The 23,019-nt window shown below is 38.7% G+C and overlaps 1 protein-coding gene across 3 annotated transcripts in view; it reads right to left on the bottom strand.

The window, feature by feature from the left end:
* Positions 1–687: 687 nt before the first annotated feature.
* The window catches only part of ADIPOR2 (adiponectin receptor 2), an 84,338-nt gene continuing 62,006 nt past the window's right edge, over positions 688–23,019 (bottom strand). For all 3 annotated transcript variants that reach the window (XM_036758676.1, XM_036758675.1, XM_036758674.1), the window contains exons 4-8: positions 18,927–19,098; positions 10,249–10,435; positions 9,638–9,825; positions 5,073–5,266; positions 688–3,735 (exon numbers count right to left, since the gene is read on the bottom strand). In XM_036758676.1, the coding sequence (XP_036614571.1) occupies positions 3,607–3,735; positions 5,073–5,266; positions 9,638–9,825; positions 10,249–10,435; positions 18,927–19,098 (870 nt within the window). In that variant the 3' untranslated portion in view covers positions 688–3,606. The remainder of the gene's footprint in view (positions 3,736–5,072; positions 5,267–9,637; positions 9,826–10,248; positions 10,436–18,926; positions 19,099–23,019) is intronic.

Raw genomic sequence — 23,019 nt, 5'->3', positions numbered from 1 at the left:
GCCTCACCTGATCCTTCCAGTTGTTTGTACTCTGTATTCCCTCAAATTTTCCTGAGTACTTGGTTTTGTTCTTTGTCTTTATCTGCGTATGTTAAGTTGCCCAGTAGAATGTAAGCTTCTTGAAAGCAGGGTTTGTTTCTTTTTGGTCTTTGAGTCTAATATGGTGGCTTGAAAATAGTAGGCACTTAAAAAATGTTTGTTGAATGTTTAGAGACAACTTGTTGTGCAGTAGATAGAGTGCTGGGCCTGGAGTCAGGAAGACCTGGGTTCAAATCCAGCCTCAGACACTTGGCTAGGTGATCCTGGGCAAGTCACTTAAATCTGTTTGCGTCAGTTTCCTCAACTATAAAATGGGAATAATAAAAGCACTGACCTCATAGGGCCAAATGAGATAATATTTGTACAAGTCCTTCACACAGTGACTAGCACAGAGTAAATGCTATATACATGCTATTTCCTGCCCTTCCCTTGCAGAATCAGACTCTACACTCCCTAAGGAAAGCCTTGCTTTCCTTCTTTTAACATTTCCAGTTAACAAAGAGATAAGCAGAGTAAGTAGCACACATGCATTCCAATGTTCCAATGCTTTCAGAATAAAGACAGCATTCAAGACAGAGGATGATCTGTGAAAATCTGAATTCTGTAATGAATAAAGAAAGTGAAGAGAAAGGTGTAAAATACGCATGATTGACTCAATTTTCATTTTATTCTTTTATTAGCAGAAATTAAGAATACAGCAAGTTGAGAGATCCCATGGTGAATGGAAATATCACAGATGCCGTTCTGGAACCCCAACCCTCCATGATCCCCAAGAATGTGCTTTGTGGCTTCAGTAATTTGGGGGGCAAGGGGGGGAAGGACATACTGAACAAGGCCACTATTAAATGGGGAAAAGAAAGACACCATAGAGGTCCTAACCTATGACCAAAAGAAAATTAAATAAAAATTCACACAGAGCAAGGAAGCCTCTGATCGCTGAGAGTAAGGCATTCAGGTGCCAACCTGGTGAGAGTTCTCAGCTAGCACAGTAGAACAAAATGCACAGGGAGGCTCTTGGTAATATACAAACACACACACACACACACACACACGCACGCATGTGCGCGCACACAGAACACATACATACACACCCTAAAGAGGGAGAGCTTCCACTGGATTGAGGATAGGTAGAGTTTTAATTTTTTTCCCCAGGGGTTTGTGCTCTATCAGACCAGGCTCACCTCCCTCCTTTAAGGTGCACAGGGTGACTGGCACCAGTGATTATGTGATACAGGGACCTATTATACTGTAACCCAAAGTGCATTACAGAAAAATTAATTGGGCTTCTGTTACTAACTGTTGCTTCTGTGGAACTGAATAAGCTTCCTCTCAGGTGGCTCTTGTCCTGATGGACCCCACTTCCTCAGAGGGATTAATACTGCTCTTCATCCCCTCAGGATGTATGCCATTCACCTGAGCTTTCTGTGCTCAGTCCTGGTGGTGCCCAGGGCAATGACTTCAATCAGAACCAAATACTTTTAATCTTCTCCCAGGTTCTACCACGGATCCATTCTCCTTGGCCTCTAGTTTCTGCTCACTTTACATAAGGCATCTTCAGAGATCCAGGAGTCAGAAGGGGAGAAGAGAGCAAAAGTACACAGAAAAAAAAAACTTTCTACCAAATGAGTCTTTCTTGTTTCATTGAACATTAATACAGTAGCTAGCTGTTATGCTTGCTGCCTCATCATTTGGTTCCAATACCCATGATCCCAAGTTTACAAGTAATTTAAGGTTTCTACCTGTTAAACAAGCCACTTCAGAATTTACTTAAAACTGAAGCTGCAGTTTCTTAGAACTTCACCCACTCTCTCTGCCAGAACAGGAGTCATAAATAATTTTTTTTTTCTATTTCAAATTGCTTTTTTAGGACATTATCCCAAGGATCCTATACAATCTCCCTAGCAAGCTTCCTCTTATAATCCCCGAAAGACAGACGTTTAACAAGTGTTGCAGAAAGGGGACCAGGTTGTTCCCCAAAAAGGGAAAGTGGGTATTAAATTTGGATTTAAGATGGTATGGCTGATTTTCCTCTTCAAGAAAAGGGCTCAGGAAGTGAGTATGCCAAAGATTAAAAAACCATCTTTACAAATTGAAGGGTATTCACAATCTATGTAAATGAATTTAAGAGGCACCAGGACAAAATGAATCCTGGTTTTGATGGCTGTCTTTATTCTATCAACCAAGACACCAGGGAGAAGTATTCACTCTCTCAGTGGGAAGAAAGGTAGAATTAGAGCGGTGATTTCAACACAGAGGTTTTTAAGTGTCACAGAGCTCCCAGAGAAAGGATATAGGAAACTGATGCAGCTCACCATCCAAAGATAAACAATACCACAAAAATCAGATAAGCTGCCAGCAAAGTACTCACATTGCCCCAGTGCTAAATTGAAAGCTTTTCTTCCCCATCATCTCCTACAGCGTGTATCCCCTGCATGGATTGCCTGAGTACAGACCTAAACACTTTTTCTCAAAGAGGTGATTCTAGTTCTTAGGAATGTCACTAACAGCACCTGCTAAGACAAGAAAGCAAGATCCCACAAAAGCACCCAGACTTTGTGCAGAAGGGTACTTGTGGACCTTTCCACACTATCTTGTCCATTTATATGTTGCTCTCACTAAAAAGACACATACAGTAACCCTCTAGTTCACTGCCCCAAGAATCCCAGGGATAAGAGTAGTCACTAGACACTGGGCTGGGCCTGCCATAGCCTCTGTACCAATATAGCCCAAGGTATTCAAGCCTTTGGAGAGGCACCTTGATACCACCAATGCATTACTATAATAGGGGTCGCACCTACAGCCTCCTTTGTGCAAAATTGAAACAGTGTGTGGTACTTGCATGTTTCATTCTTTACAAAAATTCCCCTACCCCACCCCCTGTTTTAAACATTTATATAAATTCTTTTTTAAACAGAAAGTTAGAAATCTTATTTACATTAATTTCTTTGTTTTCCCAAAAGAGCATCTAAAATCACACCCCTTCCCCTTAGCAAGATATAAATGTTTACCCCAAATTGTGGTTGATTTTTTAAAAAAGAGAGGGGAGGAGGGGAGAAAAGGGGAGAGAGAAGAGGAGAGAAGAGAAGAGAAGAGTAGAGAAGAGAAGAGAAGAGAAGAGAAGAGAAGAGAAGAGAAGAGAAGAGAAGAGAAGAGAAGAGAAGAGAAGAGAAGAGAAGAGAAGAGAAGAGAGAAGCAACAGAGAAGGGAAAAAGAAGAACAGCCAACTAAGATGCCCCCATCTTCTACAAATAAATATGGCATTGAACAGAAGCCAGTTTGCCAAGGGTCCTCCATGGCCCTCAATCTGTAGATTCCTAAGAATAAGTTAAGTTTGAGTGTGTATCTCCTTTTCTCCAAATTGATGCACTCCATCCTTTGAGGTATGATTTATTTTTGTTTTCTCTTCTCTATCATGTACCACGTCCAGCCCCTGGGAAGCCTCGATGCCCAGATGGGTTTCAAAGTTGCGGGGCTCTTTCTGGTGTTTTGCATCAATAGCCAGTCAATATGGACCACAGCTGTTGCTGGCCCTGGTTCTGGGTTATGGTCCGGGGACACTGGCAGGTTTTACAGTGCGTCCTCCTCGCTGCAGCCCCCACCAATCATGAAACGGAACTCCTGGAGGTTTGAGACACCATGGAAGTGCACAAAAGCCCCAGCAACCACAAAGATGTGAAAGAGCTGATGGGAGTGAAACTGAAGACAAAAAGAGGAAAAAACAAAACAAAACCCCATGCATGATTAAGAGTTTAGTTAAAGGTACTTAAAACACTGACTTCTGGCTCTACAATAAGCTGAATTATAGAGGATATAACCAGAGCTCCTGCTGCTCCTTCCGCACACAATGTGACACAGCCAAGGTATAAGTCTACAAGTTATGGGCCCCAGAATCACTAATACACTTCACACTGGAGTATCTGTCAGGTTGAACCCATGGCCACATATCATCTGGCACAACCTCCTTCTAGCACAAGTCAAGGAAACAATGACTCAAGATGTACACAGCGTACAATGCATAATGGACAAAATGCCAGTCTTAGAGTTAGCAAGACCTGGGTTCAAGTCTTGCCTCTGATATTTACTAGTGTGACTCTGGGTGAGTCAACCTCTATGTGCCTCAGGCTAATCCCTCGTATTTATCTATTAATGCACAGACAGGCTGTGTAGTTTTTGTGGGTGAAGGGATTTCTTCACTCTGAAGAAATCACAGATCATTCTTACATTCACATATCATAACAATGGCTCAATGGTACTAAGATTTCTTTGCAAGTGACTCCTTCATGAATAATAGTTAAAAAAAAAAAGGTATACATACAGAGCCATCATAGCATTCAGAGGTTTTGTATGGCCAGTGATTCCTATATGGTCAAACCACTGTTGAGGTTATACAGTGACCACCTACTTTAAAGGATGCTACAAAAAGAAACTCCTGCATGCTGTGGGAGATTGGAAAACATAACTTCCTTTCAAGTTTAGACATATGTACTATGCAAATGCCTTTGCACCAATGACAAAAACTACAAAATCATGAATTAAGAAGAAATCTCAGTTCAAGTATCTCGGGCTCAAAATGTAGGATTACCTTCATTTTATGGCTTGATAAACTGAGCTTCAAGGAGATTCAAGATCATAAAGTAAGCAAGAAATGTTATTCAAGTGGTCAGGTCTCATATTCATTACTGACACTTGAATTTTCAAGCACTTAAGAATGAGAGCCCTTCTTCAGTTATAACATTCTTTATGTCCTTCACACCTTTAAACCTCTACACCTTTATTGTATTCTAATCCAGACTTCTCCTCCCCATTTTATAGCTAAGGAAGTGGAGGCCCATAGAGGTTAAGTGCCTTGGCCAAGGGGACAGCTAACTAGAGGAAGAATGGGCATTTATAATAGAGGGCTCTAGATTCCCAGTCCAGTATCCTTTTGTATTATGCTTCCTCCTTAACATCTAGAACCCAAAATGGTTAAGCAAGCATATACCCAGTCACTTCTTATCTACTACCATCAAAATAAACGGGTTCCATAGACTCACCCAGATGTCACACTTTCCAGGGAAGAAGCGCTCTGGGATCCGGGCAGCATAGAGTGCAGCTCCAGTGATGTACAAGCAGGCCATGAGCAGCAGCCAGCCTATCTGTCCAATGGTGGCAGCCTTCAGGAACCCCTCCGAAAAGATATAGTGCAGTGTAGGAATGATTCCACTTAGGCCCAAGCCCAGAAACACTCCTAGGAGTCAAATGGGGAGAAAAAATCAACACAAACATGGAGAAGGTGAAGAACATATTGGGTTGGCACTGAAATATCAACTCTGTAAAGGGGAGGATCCAAAGTACACAGAGTACAATATTAGTGTCCCTTTAGAAAGGGACAAAAGGGTTTGTGAAACTCTAAGGCAATGCAACTGTGTTATAACAGAAAATAAAAGCACACTGTGCTCCCTCCTTCTGAGTGATACTTCATCTGATTAGCTGTCAGTCTTCAAAGGGTTTGGAGTTACATTGCTACAGAAGTTCAGGTAAGCTACCTCTTTTGTAAAAGATAGGAATTACAACAGACGGTAACAGAAGAATGAATACTTTGACATCCATAAATCCTGCACTTTGGGAAGCCAGAAGTCTGAGAGTACCTGAAGAGATTCGGAGCAGATTCATCCAAGATGCGAAGTCACAGGGTACCAGAGACACTAGATGGATAGGGTGCTTGCTTCCTGCGCAGGGTGTGTCTGAGCCTCAGCCCTGCTATCTCGGATGAGCCTCTAAACAAATTTAGCTCAGCCAAGGGCATCTGATAATCAGGTATTTGCTTACCCAGAAGTACTGCAAGAATATGCCCTGCTGCCATCTACAATCACATCCTAGTGCTGCCATTTGCAGAGGTGAAAATTCTCTACCTCACCATCTTCTTATGAACTGTATCTTCATCTGCCCTTCTATTACAGATTTAATCTTCACTCACTCTCCTTTGTCTTCAATCTCTTCATCTCAAACTCCTTCCATTGTCTAGTGTTCATGTAAACTCAGCATTCTGGAAGGTGATTATGCCTGGCTGGATTTTGCCCCAGAGATCATTATGCACTTCTCCTCCTTTGGATTTCCCTTTATCCAGTCTCCTTCCTGCTGCCCACAAACATGCCTGAAACGACCTTCCCTTGACTGTTCTATCTCCTCAAGCTTTCACCCCATATGTCTTTCCTTTAGATATGAAGCACCTATTGAGTTATCTAATCTCACTGCAACAACTCACCCATTTCTCATCTCCTTAAAATCAGGTTTCTGATCCCATAGCTCTACTGGACCTGCTAGGTGAGCAATAATTTAAATCCTAATCCGACTGCCTTTTCTCAGTCCTCATCCTACTTGACCTCTCCAAAGATTCAGACACTGAAAATTTAAACTTTATAAATATTTCACTCTATCCTAGACACTTTTTCCTCCCTCTGGGTCTCTGTGACATTGTTCCTTCTTGGTTTTCCTCCTATCTGACTGACAGGTGCCTACCTATCTCTCTCCTGAGCACCAGACTGGCATCTCCAGCTGCCTGTTGGTTAACTCCACCTAGATGTCCCACATGTATCTCAAACTCTATGCCCAAAAAAAGACCTCTATTGCTTTAAATCCTTTTCCTTCTAAGTTCCCTATTTCTGCTGAAAGAACCTACGTCCCATCTTCAATTCTTTCCCTTCGAATTCCATCAGGGGCCAAACCTCATAGATTCTACCTGCACAGTAACTCTCACAACTGTTTGTTTCTCTCCGCTCACAACATAATTCGCCTAAATACAGGCCCTCATCACCTCTTGCCTGGATTAATATAGTCTCCTAATTGGTCTCCTTACCCCTAAGCCTTTCCTCTCAATTAATTCCCCACAGAGCAGCTAAACCGATTTGTAATCAATTAATAAGGATTTATTATGCACCTATTATGTTTCAGGCACTGTACTAGGTACTAAGATACAAATGGAAACAGTCCTTGCCCAAGGAGATTACATTCTATCATGGGAAAACATGCACACATAAGTTGTGACATTTGAGTTATGACATTTATGCCCTTTGATTTTAATCATTTGTAAATTCAAACTGTATACAAAGTAAATACAAGGTAATTTTGTGGAAGAACCTCTAGTAGCTTGGGAGATAAAATAAGGCTTCATATAGGAGGCATCTGAGCTGAACCTTGGAAGAAACTAGGAATTCTAAGAGGCAGAGATGAGGAGGGAGTACGTTCCATGAGTGAAGGGAAGCTAGGTGGCACAGTGGATAGAGTGCTGCACATGGAGTCAGGAAGGCCTGAATGCAGCCTCAGACACTTACTAGCTGTGTGATCCTGGGCAAGTCACTTAATCTCTGTCTGCCTCAGTCTCCTCTACGGTAAAATGGAGATAACAGCACTATCTCACAGGGTTGTTGTGAGGGGTAAATGAGATAACAACTATAAACTGTTTAGCACAGTGCCTGGCTAAATAGCTATGAAGGAGCAACTTGCCTTCCAGAAAACAAAATGTCATATGTGAGGAACAGTAAGAAAGCTAACGTGGCTGGACTACAGAGTATGTAAAAAAGAGGACAGATGTGACTACATCCCTGCCCCGCACAGAAACTTGGGTGGTCCCCTATCGCCCTTATTGCCTCTAGAGTAACAAATTCTTCAGCCTGGCCCTCAAGGTCTTTAACAATCTGTCTCCAAACTGCTTTTCTACCTCATTTCACATTCCTCCCTGTTACACACTATACCTTCTAGACAAACTATCTTAGGGTTCCTCAATTTGGCATGTAATGTCCTGCACCTCTGTACTGTCCCAGACTCCTATCTTCTCCCTACTCTCGCCCGCTTCCCCTGCAGTTCACCGTCTCCACCTCTCTGTAACTTTTAAGGTTCAGCTTGAGTGTCACTTCCTCCAGGATGTCTTCCATGATGTTCCAGATGTTTTCTCCTTTCTCAAATCATCTTTTATCAACTGGGTTATGTCCCAGTTAGTATAACATAAGCTCCTTAAGGGCAGATGCTGGCCTTTTCCCTGCATCCCTAGTACTTTGCACACAGAAGGTGCCTAATATATGTTTGTTGAACCAGATTATCTATTTGAGGCAATATCCCATCCTGAAAAGGGAACTAGTAACTCATGAGATAACTTGAGGAATTAGGGGAAAAAAACCATTAAAATTTAAATGCTTTCTAAAGTGAGTCAAACTCCTTGCCTGTAGAAGGCACTTGGAATCCTGATATGGCAAGAACGTGTGCTTACAATAAATTGAAAGGGGGAAAAAAAGACGACCTAAGTTTCTCAGCACCCAAGAAATATGGGACCCCAGAACAAAAGTACTTGGGAATCAACGTTTGTCAGGGTCACTATTTCAGCCTTCAGGAACATTCATGGAATGAGACAGGCTCTGAAAACTTGTATTGCGACTATAGGGAGACTAAATTCTACATAACACACGAATCCCAAATTTTAGTGTCCATCCTTTTGTTTTAAGGTATACCACTGCTATAGCTCCCTAGAAAAAGCAGACTGCTCTCCAGGCACCACACACTGAACTCTACAGAATTGGAAGCATGGAGTATTATAGGACTAGAAGAAATCATAAAGATCTTTTAGTTCAACCAATGTTGAACTAAAATGTATAACCCTGGACATCAAAGACATTATTGAGCCTAAAAAGATATGTGCCTTTCTATGTGAAAGGGGCATCTAAACAAGAAGGGAGAAATGGCATTATTTATGCCACTAGCCACAAGCTCAATAATCCTAGCAAAAAATATTAACTAGCCTCTGTATTACCTGCAAGCAAAACAACCAATGCCTTGCCTTTTCTTTTGTTTCCAGATGTTAAAAAAAAAAGACTCCTGATATTCTTGATCCTTTTTAAATCAAAGGCTCAACAGAGAGGATCTTATGTTGCATACAAATAGTCAGCTACCCTTAGCAATGACGCTGTCCTCTAATGTGTCCATGTTTGAACAAACACACACATTCACACACACACACACACCCTTACCCCTAGCTTTGGAGACGAACATTAAGCACTGTCCATTTATTTGCTTGAAATACTTTTGACGAGAGAATGGTGAGACAGACATCCCATTTCTTTCCACAACCAACCTACTTGCTTATACCTAAAGAATTAAGTGTTTCCTCCCAACTTTTCATACTAGAAAAAAAAAACCATAGCTGGAATATACCTTCCCCACCCTCAATCCTTCCTTTTAATACTTTCTGCTTTACTTCTAGAACAGCACCTATAAGAAAAGAATCCAAAGGGCTTCCTATATCATCTTCAGATTGAAGAGACATGACCCAGATTCTGCAGCACAAGTAATGAAAAGGAGCTGCATGTAATGATCAGACAAGCAGAATGGTTATAGTCACCACAGAGAATGCTAAACTTTCACAGCAATTAATTCACCCAAAAGCTCCCCTGAAGAGAATTAAAGGCCTCCTTTATTTTACAAAGTTTAAAGAGCTTGCCATTCAGAACATTATATAGCCACAATCATAAATCAGTCTCCTAAATACGACACCAGAAAAGTACAGGTTCATTTACACGCTACCCCTTCTCCTCAATTAAAAGTTCTCCAACTGCTGAAATAATACTCTTACCTGCTCTCACCCCCCGATACTGAGGGGTGGCAAACATGTCCCACTGGGAGACAATGATGGCTGCTATCCCCAGCACACAGATGACAATCAAGTAGATGAAGCAGGGCTGTGGATTACAGTAGAAGGAGTAATAAAGCCAAGGAACAAAACTTCCCATGATCAGGAGGGCAATGCCAGAGTAATCCAGTCTAGAATAGGACAAATATTCAGTTTAATACCCCCTCAAAAAAAAAAATCAATCCCAGAGCCCTAATTAGCCCCATTTGCTCTGAATTATCAGCAATAACTGAAGGGAAACTTTGGCTTCCTTAAAATAAGCAATACTGAGGCTCCTAAATATGTTTCCCTATGCCAAATAAGACTGGTATTCCTATATAATAAATAAAGCCTTATAGCAGGTATTCTTAATCTTTTTTGTATCATGGAACCCTTTAGCACTCTGGTAAAACTATATACCCTTCTCAGAATGTTTTTAAATATACAAAATAAAATACACAGGATTACAAAGGAAATCAATCATATTGAAATACAAGTATCAAAAACTTTTTAAAGAACAAGTTTAGGGATCCAAGGTTAAGAACCCCTGCCTTGGGGTCTTTCCAGATACTTACTTTGAGAAGATCCGGGAGACTGATTCTGAGTGGCAGTAAACAGTGTGGAAAAGCCATGAGAAAGAAAGGCAGAGAATGGCTCCCAGGAAGAATAACCCAAAGACCACTTTCTCTTGTAATGGAGCCACAAAGGAGATGTTTGGACGAAACATGTAGAAGATCCCCAGGCATAGGAAGAAAACACAACCTAGAGAAAAGAAATAAAAGGGGAAGGTGGAAGAATGAAAGGTCAGACCTTCAAAGAGACACACACACACACACACACACACAAAAACACTATAACAAAAATAGGCCCACTAACTCACTGACAGTAGAGTTATAAAATGGTCTAACTATTTTGGAAATTACTAGGGAATTACACAAGTAGAATTTAAAAAAACTTTATTACACAGCAATAAAACTCCAGTTACAATCAATATTCATTGATTGGTACTACCTTGTTAAGTATATGCCGCAAAACACTGTCTGGGAAGTATACTTTGTGTTTATGTATGTTTGCTTTATTAAAACAAAATTTATCTCCACAAAAAGGCACAAACATATGATGTCAGAACAGAATTTACAGCAGTAAAAGACTTTTAGAGATCATCCAATTTGTTCATTTTGCAGATGAGGAAACATGAGATTCTTAAAGAGGGGAAGTAATCCTAAAGGTAAATTACATACAGGGAATAAACAGCAGAACCAACATGCAAGCACAGGTCTTCTTTTTCCAAATACAGGGTTCTTTCCATTGTACCATCCTGATATATCCTACTTAGTAGTAGTATAGTATTTATTTTATCCAGCTAACATGTTCTATACAATTAATTTCATGATGAAAATCCAAATAGCAAGTATTTAATAATGCAAAAGGCAATGAAGTATTTTCTTTAAATACAATTGAACAACGTAATCTTCTTTAAAAAAAAAACTTTAGGGTCATCATTATGAAATCCTATTAAACACTACCAATGTAGTTCTATCTGCTATTTAGTTTTCCTCTCTTCACCTTTCTATACTGTTGCTCTCACTGCAGTCACTATGCCAATTTCTAACTGCCTCTACTCCTCTTCTAATCTACTATAGGATTAGAACTCATTTAAAAAAAAAAATTTAACATTCGTGTTTTTTTTAAGTTCCAAATTCTCTCCCTCCTTCCCTTCTCCCTCACTGAGAAAGCAAGCAGTTTGACATAGATTCAGATAACTAAATTTTTAAAAATAAAAACCATGAGAGCTTAAAGAGCCTTTCATATGATGATAGTTGGGGCTGAAAAGGACCTCAGAGGCTTATCTAGTCAAACCTCCCACTTTCACATAAGTAAACAGAAGCCCAGACACAAATGTGCCTAGGTCACCCTGATTTTAATTTAAAGAATTAGGATTCAAAACCAGGTCTTCAGACTCGCAAATCCAGAACTTTTTCCACTGCATCATAACCCAGCAGAATTTAAAGTGAAGTAGTTGCTCTCTTCTGTAGTATTCAAAATGTTGGAGAGAGAGATATTAAGAATGAATCTCTGAAAATTTTCCACATCTGTTTCTCTTTTCATATTCCTTTTCTGCCTGAATGATGTAGATATCAGAGTAGGTAAGGGACGCCAATTGAGGATTTCTTTCATTTCCTTGTCAACAGAGAAACAACTTTAACTATATGTTTCCTGCTCTTTTTGAATACTACTTTTCAAAATGGCACAGTATCATTAGCATTGGAAGGGATCTCAAATATTATCTAGTACAATTCCCCTAATTGTGCAGATAAGGAAAGAACTGGGATCACATTCAGTAGTAAATCGGAGAACCCAGGTCCTCTTGACTCCAAATCCAGCACTCATTCCATTATGCTGTACCAGGACATAAGAAACCAGCAAAGGTCTTTCTTTCAGGTTTCCAAATAGTGTAGGATGTCATTTTAACTTCCTGAGACTTGACTTTTTTAAATAGTTAAAATAATCCAGAGACGAAGACACATATCCAGTGTTCAGGTTCAAGCTGGACACCACTGTCCCTTATCTGTGTTAGTATATACCTTGAATAATGACATACTTACTGGAAAACAAGAGATGCCACTAGAAAAAAATTAAAATTTTCTTCTTTTTAAGTTAAAAACATGAAAAAAAATGACATTTTAATAACTGACATTCACATAGTGCTTTAAAGTTTGTAAACATCTGCTTTCCTCACAACCTGAGGGGGTAGTTAGGGAAAGAATTATCTTCATACAGACACATGTGACATCAAGCCTTGAGTCCTCAGAAGGCTGGCTTACATTTGGCTTCATAGCCAGCAACTAGATTAGTTTAGACTAATTGAAGTCTTCTGACTTCTAGTCAGAACAATGATAAAGAGGAAACATTTCAATGTCACATTACACTTATCAGAGACCCTTTGTTACCACATCCTGATGGAATGGAAAGAAGAAGAAAGATCTGCCCCATACAACTTCACACAAGTTACTTCACTGCTCTATTTCAACTTCCCGAGCTACAAAATGAAAATGACACTACCTGCATTATCTGTCTCATGGAGTTGTTCTGAAAAAAAGCTGAAAGCACTACATAAATCTGAGCAATTAACAAATGATTACAGCAGAAAATACTACCAAATACTTCTCAAATATGCATGTGAGGAAATAAAATAAGCGTCCACTAATGCTGAGGCAGGCAAAGGAGAAACAGGTTAGTAGGTCAAGATGGAATAGATTTGCTGAACAAACATGTTAGGACAGAGCAGGCCTGAGTCCTGAAAGAATCTGGTTAAGACAGGCTTTTCTCTCCATTTTCCCCCTAAGAGTTCCTAGATACACTTTTCTAGAAGCCACAGCCACATCAGCTCATTTATCCTCCCCAGCAAAAGATGGCTTGGGGAACTGCCGACCGTCTTCTCAGACACTACCTATCTTCAGTCATCTCCTAAAAAGCTTTACCTAATTAGGTTTATATTCAGGGCTCAGGATACAAAGGTTATAGGAAATCCTGAAGTCCTATTATAAAAATTACTTCTATTTGTTTTATACCTAACATCACTTTGCCTTTCATTCCTCAATATGAAATAAAAACAATCAATAAGCATTAGTGATCACCTACAGTTCTAGTGGTTGGAAATACAAAGACAAAAATGACAAACTCAACTCTACTAAAAGATAACATGTCAAGTAACCAATAAGTATAAAAGATTAAACTTAGACCTTTTCCTGCTTTGAGACCAAGGTACACTTAACAGGTGGAAGGTTTCCTATACCAGGGGAGGTTAATGGCCCATGGCAGAAAAAGATGGAGAAAGGGGACCAGTCACTTTGTTTCTGCTGGGCCCTGTTTAACTCCAAATGAAACTGGGTAAATAGAAATTGTGGGAATCCTAATGGGAATACTACCCTTGGGTGTTACAATCTAATCTAATAGTACCCATAGAACAGTGGGATGGGAAATGGGAGTTAAAACAAGATTCATCTCATTAAATGACATAATAAATAAGCAAAGAAATTTTCTGCAGACTGATTATTTTATACACAGAGTACTAAATAGGCCTAATATATACAGATATTGTAATTAATAAAATACAAATTTATAAACTTGTTGCTGAATTCAGAGTAGCTTTTGGGCACATATTTTATTTTTTAAAGATTCTCTTTTTAAATTAAATTTTACTGATCTTCTTTTAATAGTCAAACTTTCTCTAATTTCTCTTTCTCTTCAGCATCTATGCAATGCTGAGTCAAAGCACTTATGAAAATTGTTTTCATTATGGCAGCCTTTGAATTTTATTCTTAGAATAAAACACATTTTTAGAATCAAGACATTATGTTCTTGAAGTGAGGAAGTAAAGGTGTGGCTGTTTGACCTGCTGGATGGCAACATAAAATCTGAGTTTGAGTTAAAGTTCTATCACTTAAGTAATTATTTATAAGTAGATATATTTACCTTCAGTAAATTATAACAACTTCTGAGATGCAGCTTCTTCAGCTACAAAGTAGACGCAACAATGTCTACCCTGCCTAACTCATAGAGCTGTTGGGATTAAATGAGATAACTGTACATAAAAGCCCTTAGTAAGGACTTGGTATCTTAATGTTTAACTACGTAAACATCAGTTGTACAAATATAAAGTGATACTATTTGTTGAGTGATCCTGCTTTTTATCTCTTTAAAAAAAAACCATACTGGAGTTAGAACCCAACACTATGCTTAGATTGATACTTTTAATCTAGCCTTTTACTATACTGGCTGGCATGAATTTAGAGATCGAATGGTTACCAAAAAGCAAACTAGCAAGAAAGTCAAGGCCAGCAATCATTTAAATTCATACAGCAAGCTTTCTACTTTAAAGGTCTCAAGAGATTTAGAAACAGGTGTTCAAACAATCAGAATCATTTCACATTATCAGTTACCTACAATAAAAAATTTAGTAAATTTAGAGGGGAAAAAAAAGTATTAGTTTTTTTTAACAAAACTTCAAACTAAAGCTGAAACTTAAATTCAGAAAACATTCACAAGGATTTAAAAATAATTCTTAAAAGTCAGGTTGCCTATCACTATCTATGAAACAAAATTTTCATTTTAGCTCTACTCAAAACATATTTCAATCAGTGAGCCAACAAGATGTTTCTTGACATATGCCTCATCTTCTTGTCTAACAGTACAAAATAGGAGAGCAAAAGTATGAATGGTGTTGGAGGAGGAGTACAGAGATTGGGATGGGGTTTCCTTAAATATTTTTTTTTAATTTGAACTGAAGAAAAAGGAGAGGGGAGGGGAGAATTCTTGTATAAAACACACAACACAAAAAGTAGATTACAAATGAAACTGAATTATCACTTCATACAGCTTGCTTTTCAAAAATATCTATAATAAACTCCACCCATACTTTCAAAACTCTCCTGTTTATCTGAACTTCTTTCTGTACTCTTCCATGCATTTTTTAAAAAAATTTTCAATAGCCCTCTTTTTTCTCTTCTCAGTTGCTAAACCCCCTCTCTCCTCTACCCCAAACGAAAAATGGAACAAAAAGAAAAAGAACACCTGTATCAAATAAGCAGAGTCAAACAAAACAAATAGACACAGTGGTCATGTCTCCTTCTCCCCAACACCCAAAAAAGTCTCTTTCTACACCGAGTCCATTATTTGTCTCTCAAAAATTAGGCAATATCCTTCATCGCAGATCTCCTAGGGCATGATTTTTAAATTGTTTTTAAATTTGTCAAAGCTGCTTTTCTTTACAATGTTGCTATCCTTGTTACATTCTGCTTACTTTGATCAACTTAAGGATTCTCTAAAGAGACTTACCATTTCTTAAGGAACAATAACATTCTATTACATTCATAAGCTACAAATTGTTCAGCCATTCCCCAATTGACAAATGGGCAATCTAAAGCACCTCCTTAGATTCTGTTTTTATGCTTTTCTTTCCTTGGTCCCCCCATTTTAATTCCTCTTTAATATCAGGAAATTTATTTTGCTTGAGACTACTCTGTCCCTGATATTATCCTTCCTTTTACCTCTCCTCTACTATACCTGCTTATTTCCCTGTTGATTCTGATGTACTTCTACACCAAAACATGTAAATGTATGTTTATCTCTCCTGTTTCTATTTTGGACAAAAGTAAGGTACACTGGATGCTCACTCCTGCCAATCCTTCCTCCATATATACATATTCTTCTTACATACCCCAAAGAAGAAATTTTAAGTTCCATTCTACTCTTTCTCCTTTCTACACTAATATAGTCTTCTTCTTACTTTCCCTTCTATTTTCCCTCTTAAATACCTCAAAAGAGAACAAATTCATCCCAGATCATCAGTTTCTTCTTTAACTACCTTAATATCCTTTGAAGAAAATAAGGTTTTGAAATGATACTTGTTTCTTCAATCTCAGCCAACGGGTCAAATAAATTTACCTTTCTAGGGTGCTCTGGACTGTTGTGTTTGTGTTTCTTTTTAAAAAAAAAAAAAGTTTATCCATCAGCATATTGACCATCTCAGTAACAAAATTAACAGAAATCACATGCTTATCTCAATAGATACAGAAAAAGCTTTTGAAAAAATATAGGACCCATTCCAACTAGAACGTAAGCAAGTCCCTGTTTTCCAGCCGCCACCTTGGCTCCACTCTTACCCCACCCCCCCATTTACCTTTTGACAGAATTGATGAAACTTAAAAACGCAAAGAGAGATACATCTTTAAACATAACTAATACGGGAATTTGTTTTGCTGGGCTGGACTATGCAATTACTGATGAATTTGTTTTGGGTTTTTTTAAATTGCTCAACAAGAATAGTGGGTAGAACAGACAAATTTTCATTAAAGATCATTTTCTTCTCCTCTAGTATGACTGTACTCCACTCTTCAGGGTAAGTTAATTCTTACTGGAAAGCTTTTCTCTTTTGCCTTTTGTAGTATTATTTTCCAAGATTTCCTCTTGTTTACCACAGAAGCTGCTTGGTCTTACGTGATCTCTGCCACTTAAACTCCTTTCTGGATCTTTGTAGCAATTCTTCTTTAATGTTAGCATTCTGGACTTTGGCTATGACCTTACTAGAACTTTTCCTTTCGATGTTCCTTTCAGGTGATCAGTGGATTCTTTTTATTTTTACTTTTTCCTCTGGTTCTAATAGATATGGGCAGTTGAAATATACTGTTCAGGCTTTTTAAAAAGTTAGATCATAGTTTCCATGTTTATTCATTTCTCCAGGCTTTGTTCCTCATTTGGAGCTTGTGCCAGGGCCAGGCTTTGTCCCTTGCTTGGGCTTCTGGTTTTAGGTGTTCAGCTCTGATCATTCTCATTCTAGGTCACCTTGGTTCTGCCCTGTTATCCCCTCCCATCCCACCTAGGGATCTTTGAGGTTCAGAATGTCAAGTTTTCAGGATCCTCAATGATATCTCAAGATAGAGCTAAGGACTTTAAGTTCTTAGGCTATCACAACTGAACACTACTACTCTATACTAGTCATTGATGATCTCTGAGGCTTCCATGGTCCCCACCTAAGGGCCTTCTCTGAGGATTTCCTCTGTTCTTGCTGTGTGAGAAAATGGACTTTACAAATGTCTCTGGCCCATTTCTGGCTGCACTAATTTATTTATACTGGCCAGTGACTTTGCTGGTGGTCCTTTTTCCTACTTGTGTATGAGCTTCTGGCTCAAGTTTTTGTGCAGTTCTGACACAGAAGTCACTTACTACAGTTTCTCCCCAGGTTTCCTAATCATTTTTCAATCATGTAATCAATGAACTGGGCGATCTCCCCTCTGCTCAGTAAGCTGAAAGCTTTCTTGGCTGGAAGGTTAGGTACATGAGTGTACTGGTGTATGGAAACCATGGATGGGAACTCTCTCCACCAATACAGATCAGTAACTCATCTGCAATAGAACTTCAGGAAGTGTATATGACTTGTCCACAGTAAGGCAGTTAATATGTGTCAGAAGCTGGACTTAAAAAATCAAGTCTTCTTGCCTCCTTGACTGACACTCTATCTGAAATATCCCATATATTTCTTCTCACAGAGACTTTGTACTCTGGGAAAAGTAGACAGTAAAACAGAATATCAAAAGATCTTTCCAGGCATCTTGACTCTCTGAAGAAATAATGGACTAAAGGTGCATAGATAAACATGCATTTTCTGACATGCTCATTTATTTAGCTTAACTACATGTACTTGTTACAAGTGTGTATTGGGAGTGAGGGAGGGGAAGTGTTCATGCGTAGTGACAGAGATGCAGAAAACAGCATTAATAAAACATTACAAATATGGAAGAAAAAACAAAACCTTAAGAAGGGGACACAAACACCAAATCTGTGGCTACCTTGTCATATATGATATATACTTAAATTATTGAAGCTTTTTATTCTTTATGATATTTTATGCATTTTGCCTTCTGTTTTTAGAATCATCTCTGCTAACATATATGCTTATGGTGCTGGGCTTTCACTGAGGGTTTTTTTCCTCTCCTGACATTTTTGGTGTTTCATCCTTTATTGTATTCCTGTGTCACTTTCTTGCCCCTCCCCATCCTGGGCTGTATGGCTACCTTAGCTTCCTTGTAGCTGTATATAGAGAGTTTGCCATCCTAAGTCCTGCCTGAGTAACCTCTAGGACTAGCCCCAGGTGAGATTCAGTACTCTTTCCTTCAGGTTCAGTGCCACCACCCACAATGGCAGCCCTCTGGATTCCTCACTCCTCTGGTCTCCTTTTCTTTAAATAGCTTCTTCTTAATGGATGAGCAGAAGCCAGGAGTGTTGGGGCAAACACTGCTGTTAAGATGAATTCCTATGTTAGGGCCAGGCCTTAATTAAAAGCTCGTATGTTTTCATCAGCCAATCTAATTCCTGCATTTCTTTTCTCTTTTCCTTCACGTTACTGGAAAAAAATTTAGCATGTGCCATTGTTAATAAGGATAAGGAAGTTTGATCAGAGGCACAGTACAGTGGGCTTGGCCTCTAGCCTAGGTTCAAAGCCGGTAAGGGAAGAGCACTGAATGAGTACTGAAGTTCTCTGCTGCTAAAAACCACTGTACATAAAAGAAGTTCCCAGGTTCATATATAATATTTTTGTTCTTGTTTGTATATTAAAATGTTTATTTGCACATGATTAAATTTACAAAAAGAAAGGAAATTTAAAGAGCCTCTTTTTTCCTCACACAGTTCCATATTCTTAAATCCACAAAAATAAAAAGGCATGAAGCACATTATTATAGTTTAACACAAATACCTAAGAGGTGCGTCCAGATGTTGCCCGTCTCTGTGTGTATTCTGAAGATGCTCTTGAAACAGGCCCGGAAAGAAGGCATAGGAGGCCTGTGCCCATGCAAAAGGAAATCGTTGTCTTTTAGCCAGTCAGGCAGTACATCATGAGGAATAACCCTCCATCGGCCTTCCCATACCTGCAAGGAAAATATTTGTTAAACAGGTTGTAGGTTCATCTATTGATTAGGAAATACTGGTTCTAACAATAAGACTCTAATTAAAGGAAATCTAATACATTTAGTGCCAACTATGTTCCAGACACCATGCTAAAGCACTTTACAATTATCTCATTTGATCCTCACAACAATCCTAGGAAGTAGATATTTCCCCCATTTTACAGATGAGAAAGGAAACTGAGTCAAATGGCAGTTAAGTGCCAAGGCCAGGATCACAAGTGTCTGAGGTCAGATATGACCTCAGGTCTTCCTACCTCCAGGATGGGAGCTCTATCTACTCTCTACACCTCTCTGCCACTAAGATGAATACTGAATATTCAAATATTCAAGGAAGACCTTCTTAGGAAAGAGTAATCAAACTCCAATTAATATGGCCTAAGGCAGATAATATATTCTTGCTTGCAGACAAACTATACAGTACTGGACTGCAACACTTTTTAAAAAGAACTTTTATTAAAACATACCACAATTCATTTTAATGATCAAATCACATCCAGGTGTGAGATAAGCGCTCCCCTCAGCTGGTGAAGAAGAGGAATCCAAGATACTCTAGTCCAAAAACTGAAACCTCAGCACTCATACTAAAAATGGAAGGTGAACTGCTTTTCTTCATCACACAGGCCACTGGTCTATCTGCCTACTTGCTAACACTAGTAAAAGCAGCCTCAAAGAGCACTATTGTCAGTTAGCACTCAGCAAAGCAGAAAACTGACTGAATTTACTCCCCCAGGACATGATTTCCAGGGAGGGTAGGAGAAGGGGTAGAGGAAAAAATAGGAAAAGAAGTACAGGAGAAAGATATGGAAAGAGAATTAAGAGCTTGGAACAAGGAACAAAACTTACCCAAACAGCAAACTCTCACTAAAAATACTGAAGAAAACAACACCTTAAAAAATAGACTAACTCAAATGGCAAAAGAGCTCCAAAAAGCCAAAGAGGAGAAGAATGCCTTGAAGGGCAGAACTGGCCAAATGGAAAAGGAGGTCCAAAAGACCACTGAAGAAAATGCTACCTTAAAAATTAGACTGGAGCAAGTGGAAGTTAGTGACTTGATGAGAAATCAAGATATTATAAAACAGAACCAAAGGAATGAAAAAATGGAAGACAATGGGAAATAGCTCATTGGAAAAACCACTGACCTGGAGAACAGATCCAGGAGAGATAATTTAAAAATTGTTGGACTACCTGAAAGCCATGATCAAAAAAAGAGCCTAGATATCATCTTTCAAGAAATTATCAAGAACTGCCCTGATATTCTAGAGCCAGAGGGTAAAATAGAAATTGAAAGAATCCACCAATTGCCTCCTGAAAAAGATCCCAAAAATAAAACTACTAGGAACACTGTTGCCAAATTCCAGAGCTCCCAGATCAAGGAGAAAATACTGAAAGCAGCCAGAAAAAAACAATTTGAATATTGTGGAAACAAAATCAGAACAACACAAGATCTAGCAGCTTCTACATTAAGGGATCAAATGTCTTGGAATATGATATTCTGGAGGTCAATGGAGCTAGGATTAAAACCAAGAGTCACCTAGCCAGCAAAACTGAGTATCATGCTCCAAGGCAAAATATGGACTTTCAATAAAATAGAGGACTTTCAAGCTTTCTCAGTAAAAAGACCAGAGCTGAATAGAAAATTTGACTTTCAAATACAAGAATCAAGAGAAGTGTGAAAAGGTAAACAAGAAAGAGAAATCATAAGGGACTTACTAAAGTTGAACTGTTTTGTTTACATTCCTACATGGAAAGATGATGTGTGTAATTCATGAGACCTCAGTATTAGGGTAGCTGAAGGGAATATACATACATACATATGTGTATATATGTGTGCGTGCGTGTGTGTGTGTGTGTGTGTGTGTGTGTGTGTGTGTGTGTGTGTAGACAGAGGGCACAGAGTGAGTTTAATATGAAAGGATAGTATCTAAAAAAATAAAATCAAATTAAGGAATTAGAGAGGAATATATTGAGAGGCAAAAAGGGAGAGATACAATGGGGTAAATTATCTCACATAAAAGTGGCAAGAAAAAGTAGTTCTGTAGGAAGGGAAGAGGGGGCAGGTGACGGGGAATGAGTGAATCTTGCTCTCATCAGATCTGACCTGAGGAAGGAAAGACATACACACTCAATTGGGTATCTTACCCCACAGGACAGAAGGAGGAAGGAAATTAAAAAAGGGGGGACAATAGAAGGGAGGGCAGATAGGGGGAGGAGGTAATCAAAGCAAACACCTTTGGAAAGGGAGAGGGTCAAGGGAAAAAACTGAACAAAGGGGGACAGGATAAGAAGGAGCAAAATATAGTTAGTCTTTCACAACATGAGTATTGTGGAAGAGTTTTACATAATGATACACATGTGGCCTAAGTTGAATTGCTTGCCTTCTTAGGGAGGGTGGGTGGGGAGGGAAGAGGGGAGAGAATTTGGAACTCAAAGTTTTAAAAGCAGATGTTCAAAAAAAAAAGTTTTTGCATGCAAGTAGGAAATAAGATATACAGGCAATGGGGCATAGAAATTTATTTTGCCCTAAAAGAAAGTAAGGGAAAAGGGAATGGGGGGGAGTGGGGTGACAGAAGGTAGGGCTGACTGGGGAACGGGGCAATCAGAATATATGCCATCTTGGAGTGGGAGGGAGGGTAGAAATGGGGAGAAAATTTGTAATTCAAACTCTTGTGAAAATCAATGCTGAAAACTAAAATATTAAATAAACAAAAGGTGATAGTAAAAATAAAAAATAAAAAAATAAAAAGAACAAGATGGTTTTCATCTATAATGCCCCAAATGACCTATAAATTCTTGATTCCCCGCAAACTAGACACTGAACTGTATGATTTAGCAACTATTCAGTAACCTCTTACTTCCTTCTTGAAAAAGAAACACTTCTTTCATGTGTTACTTGTTTCAGGACAAGAATTACTAAGAAGGAAATTACCATTTTGCATACCCTCTGCCCAATGACACCTCACATTCAAACTTCTTGAGATCTATTTAGAAAACCTTCTAAAATTCTTTTCCCAGAATTCTATCTAAATAATGAAGAGTCAGCAGAAATCTTCATGTGCCTTTAAAAAAAAAAAACCTAAAGGACCTAGGTGCTCTTTTTTTAATTAAATTAAAATTTCAGCTCCATATTCTCTCCCTCCCAACTCTCCTTCCCCTTGAGAAAACAAGAAAAACCAAACGTTTGTTACAAGTATTTACAAAGTGAAGTAAAATAAATTCCTACATTGGCTATGTAAAAAAAAAAAAAAGTCTCTTATCTATGTGAGTCCACTACCTATCACAGAGTCTATAATATGTTTCATAATGAATCCCCTGGAATTGTGGTTGATGTGGTTGTGGTCACTAGTTTCTAAGTTTTTCAAAGATACTTTACACAATATAGTTGTTACTATATAAATTTTTCTCCTGATTCTGTTCATTTACCTGTCAGGTCTTCCCAGGTTCTCTGAAACCATTCCTCTTCATCATTTCTTATGATATAATATATTCTAAAATATATTCTAAAACATTCATATAGTCATTCCATAATTGATGGACACCCCTTCAATTATGGGTCCTTTTCATCTTTCTTTGATCTCTTTGGGATCTAGATCTAGGTTATCTTTAAAATAAATATCCCTGGGTCTTTCTGTCACATTGATATGAACAAGATGGCTTTAGAACTACTAGTGTCAGGGCAGCTAGGTGGCACAGTGAGTAGAGCACCAGCCCTGGAGTCAGGAGGACCTGAGTTCAAATCCAGTCTCAGACACTTGACACATGCACTAGCTGTGTGACCATGGGCAAGTCACTTAACCCCAACTGCCCTGCCTTCCCCCTTAAAAATAAAAAAAAAGAACTACTAGCATCCCATAATATTTCCAATAAACAACTTCCCTTTCAATA

This window comes from Trichosurus vulpecula, chromosome 5, assembly GCF_011100635.1.
Source record: "Trichosurus vulpecula isolate mTriVul1 chromosome 5, mTriVul1.pri, whole genome shotgun sequence".
Taxonomy (NCBI): domain Eukaryota; kingdom Metazoa; phylum Chordata; class Mammalia; order Diprotodontia; family Phalangeridae; genus Trichosurus; species Trichosurus vulpecula.
Note: the sequence above shows the minus strand (reverse complement) of the source record. Positions and strands in the feature narration are given on the sequence as shown.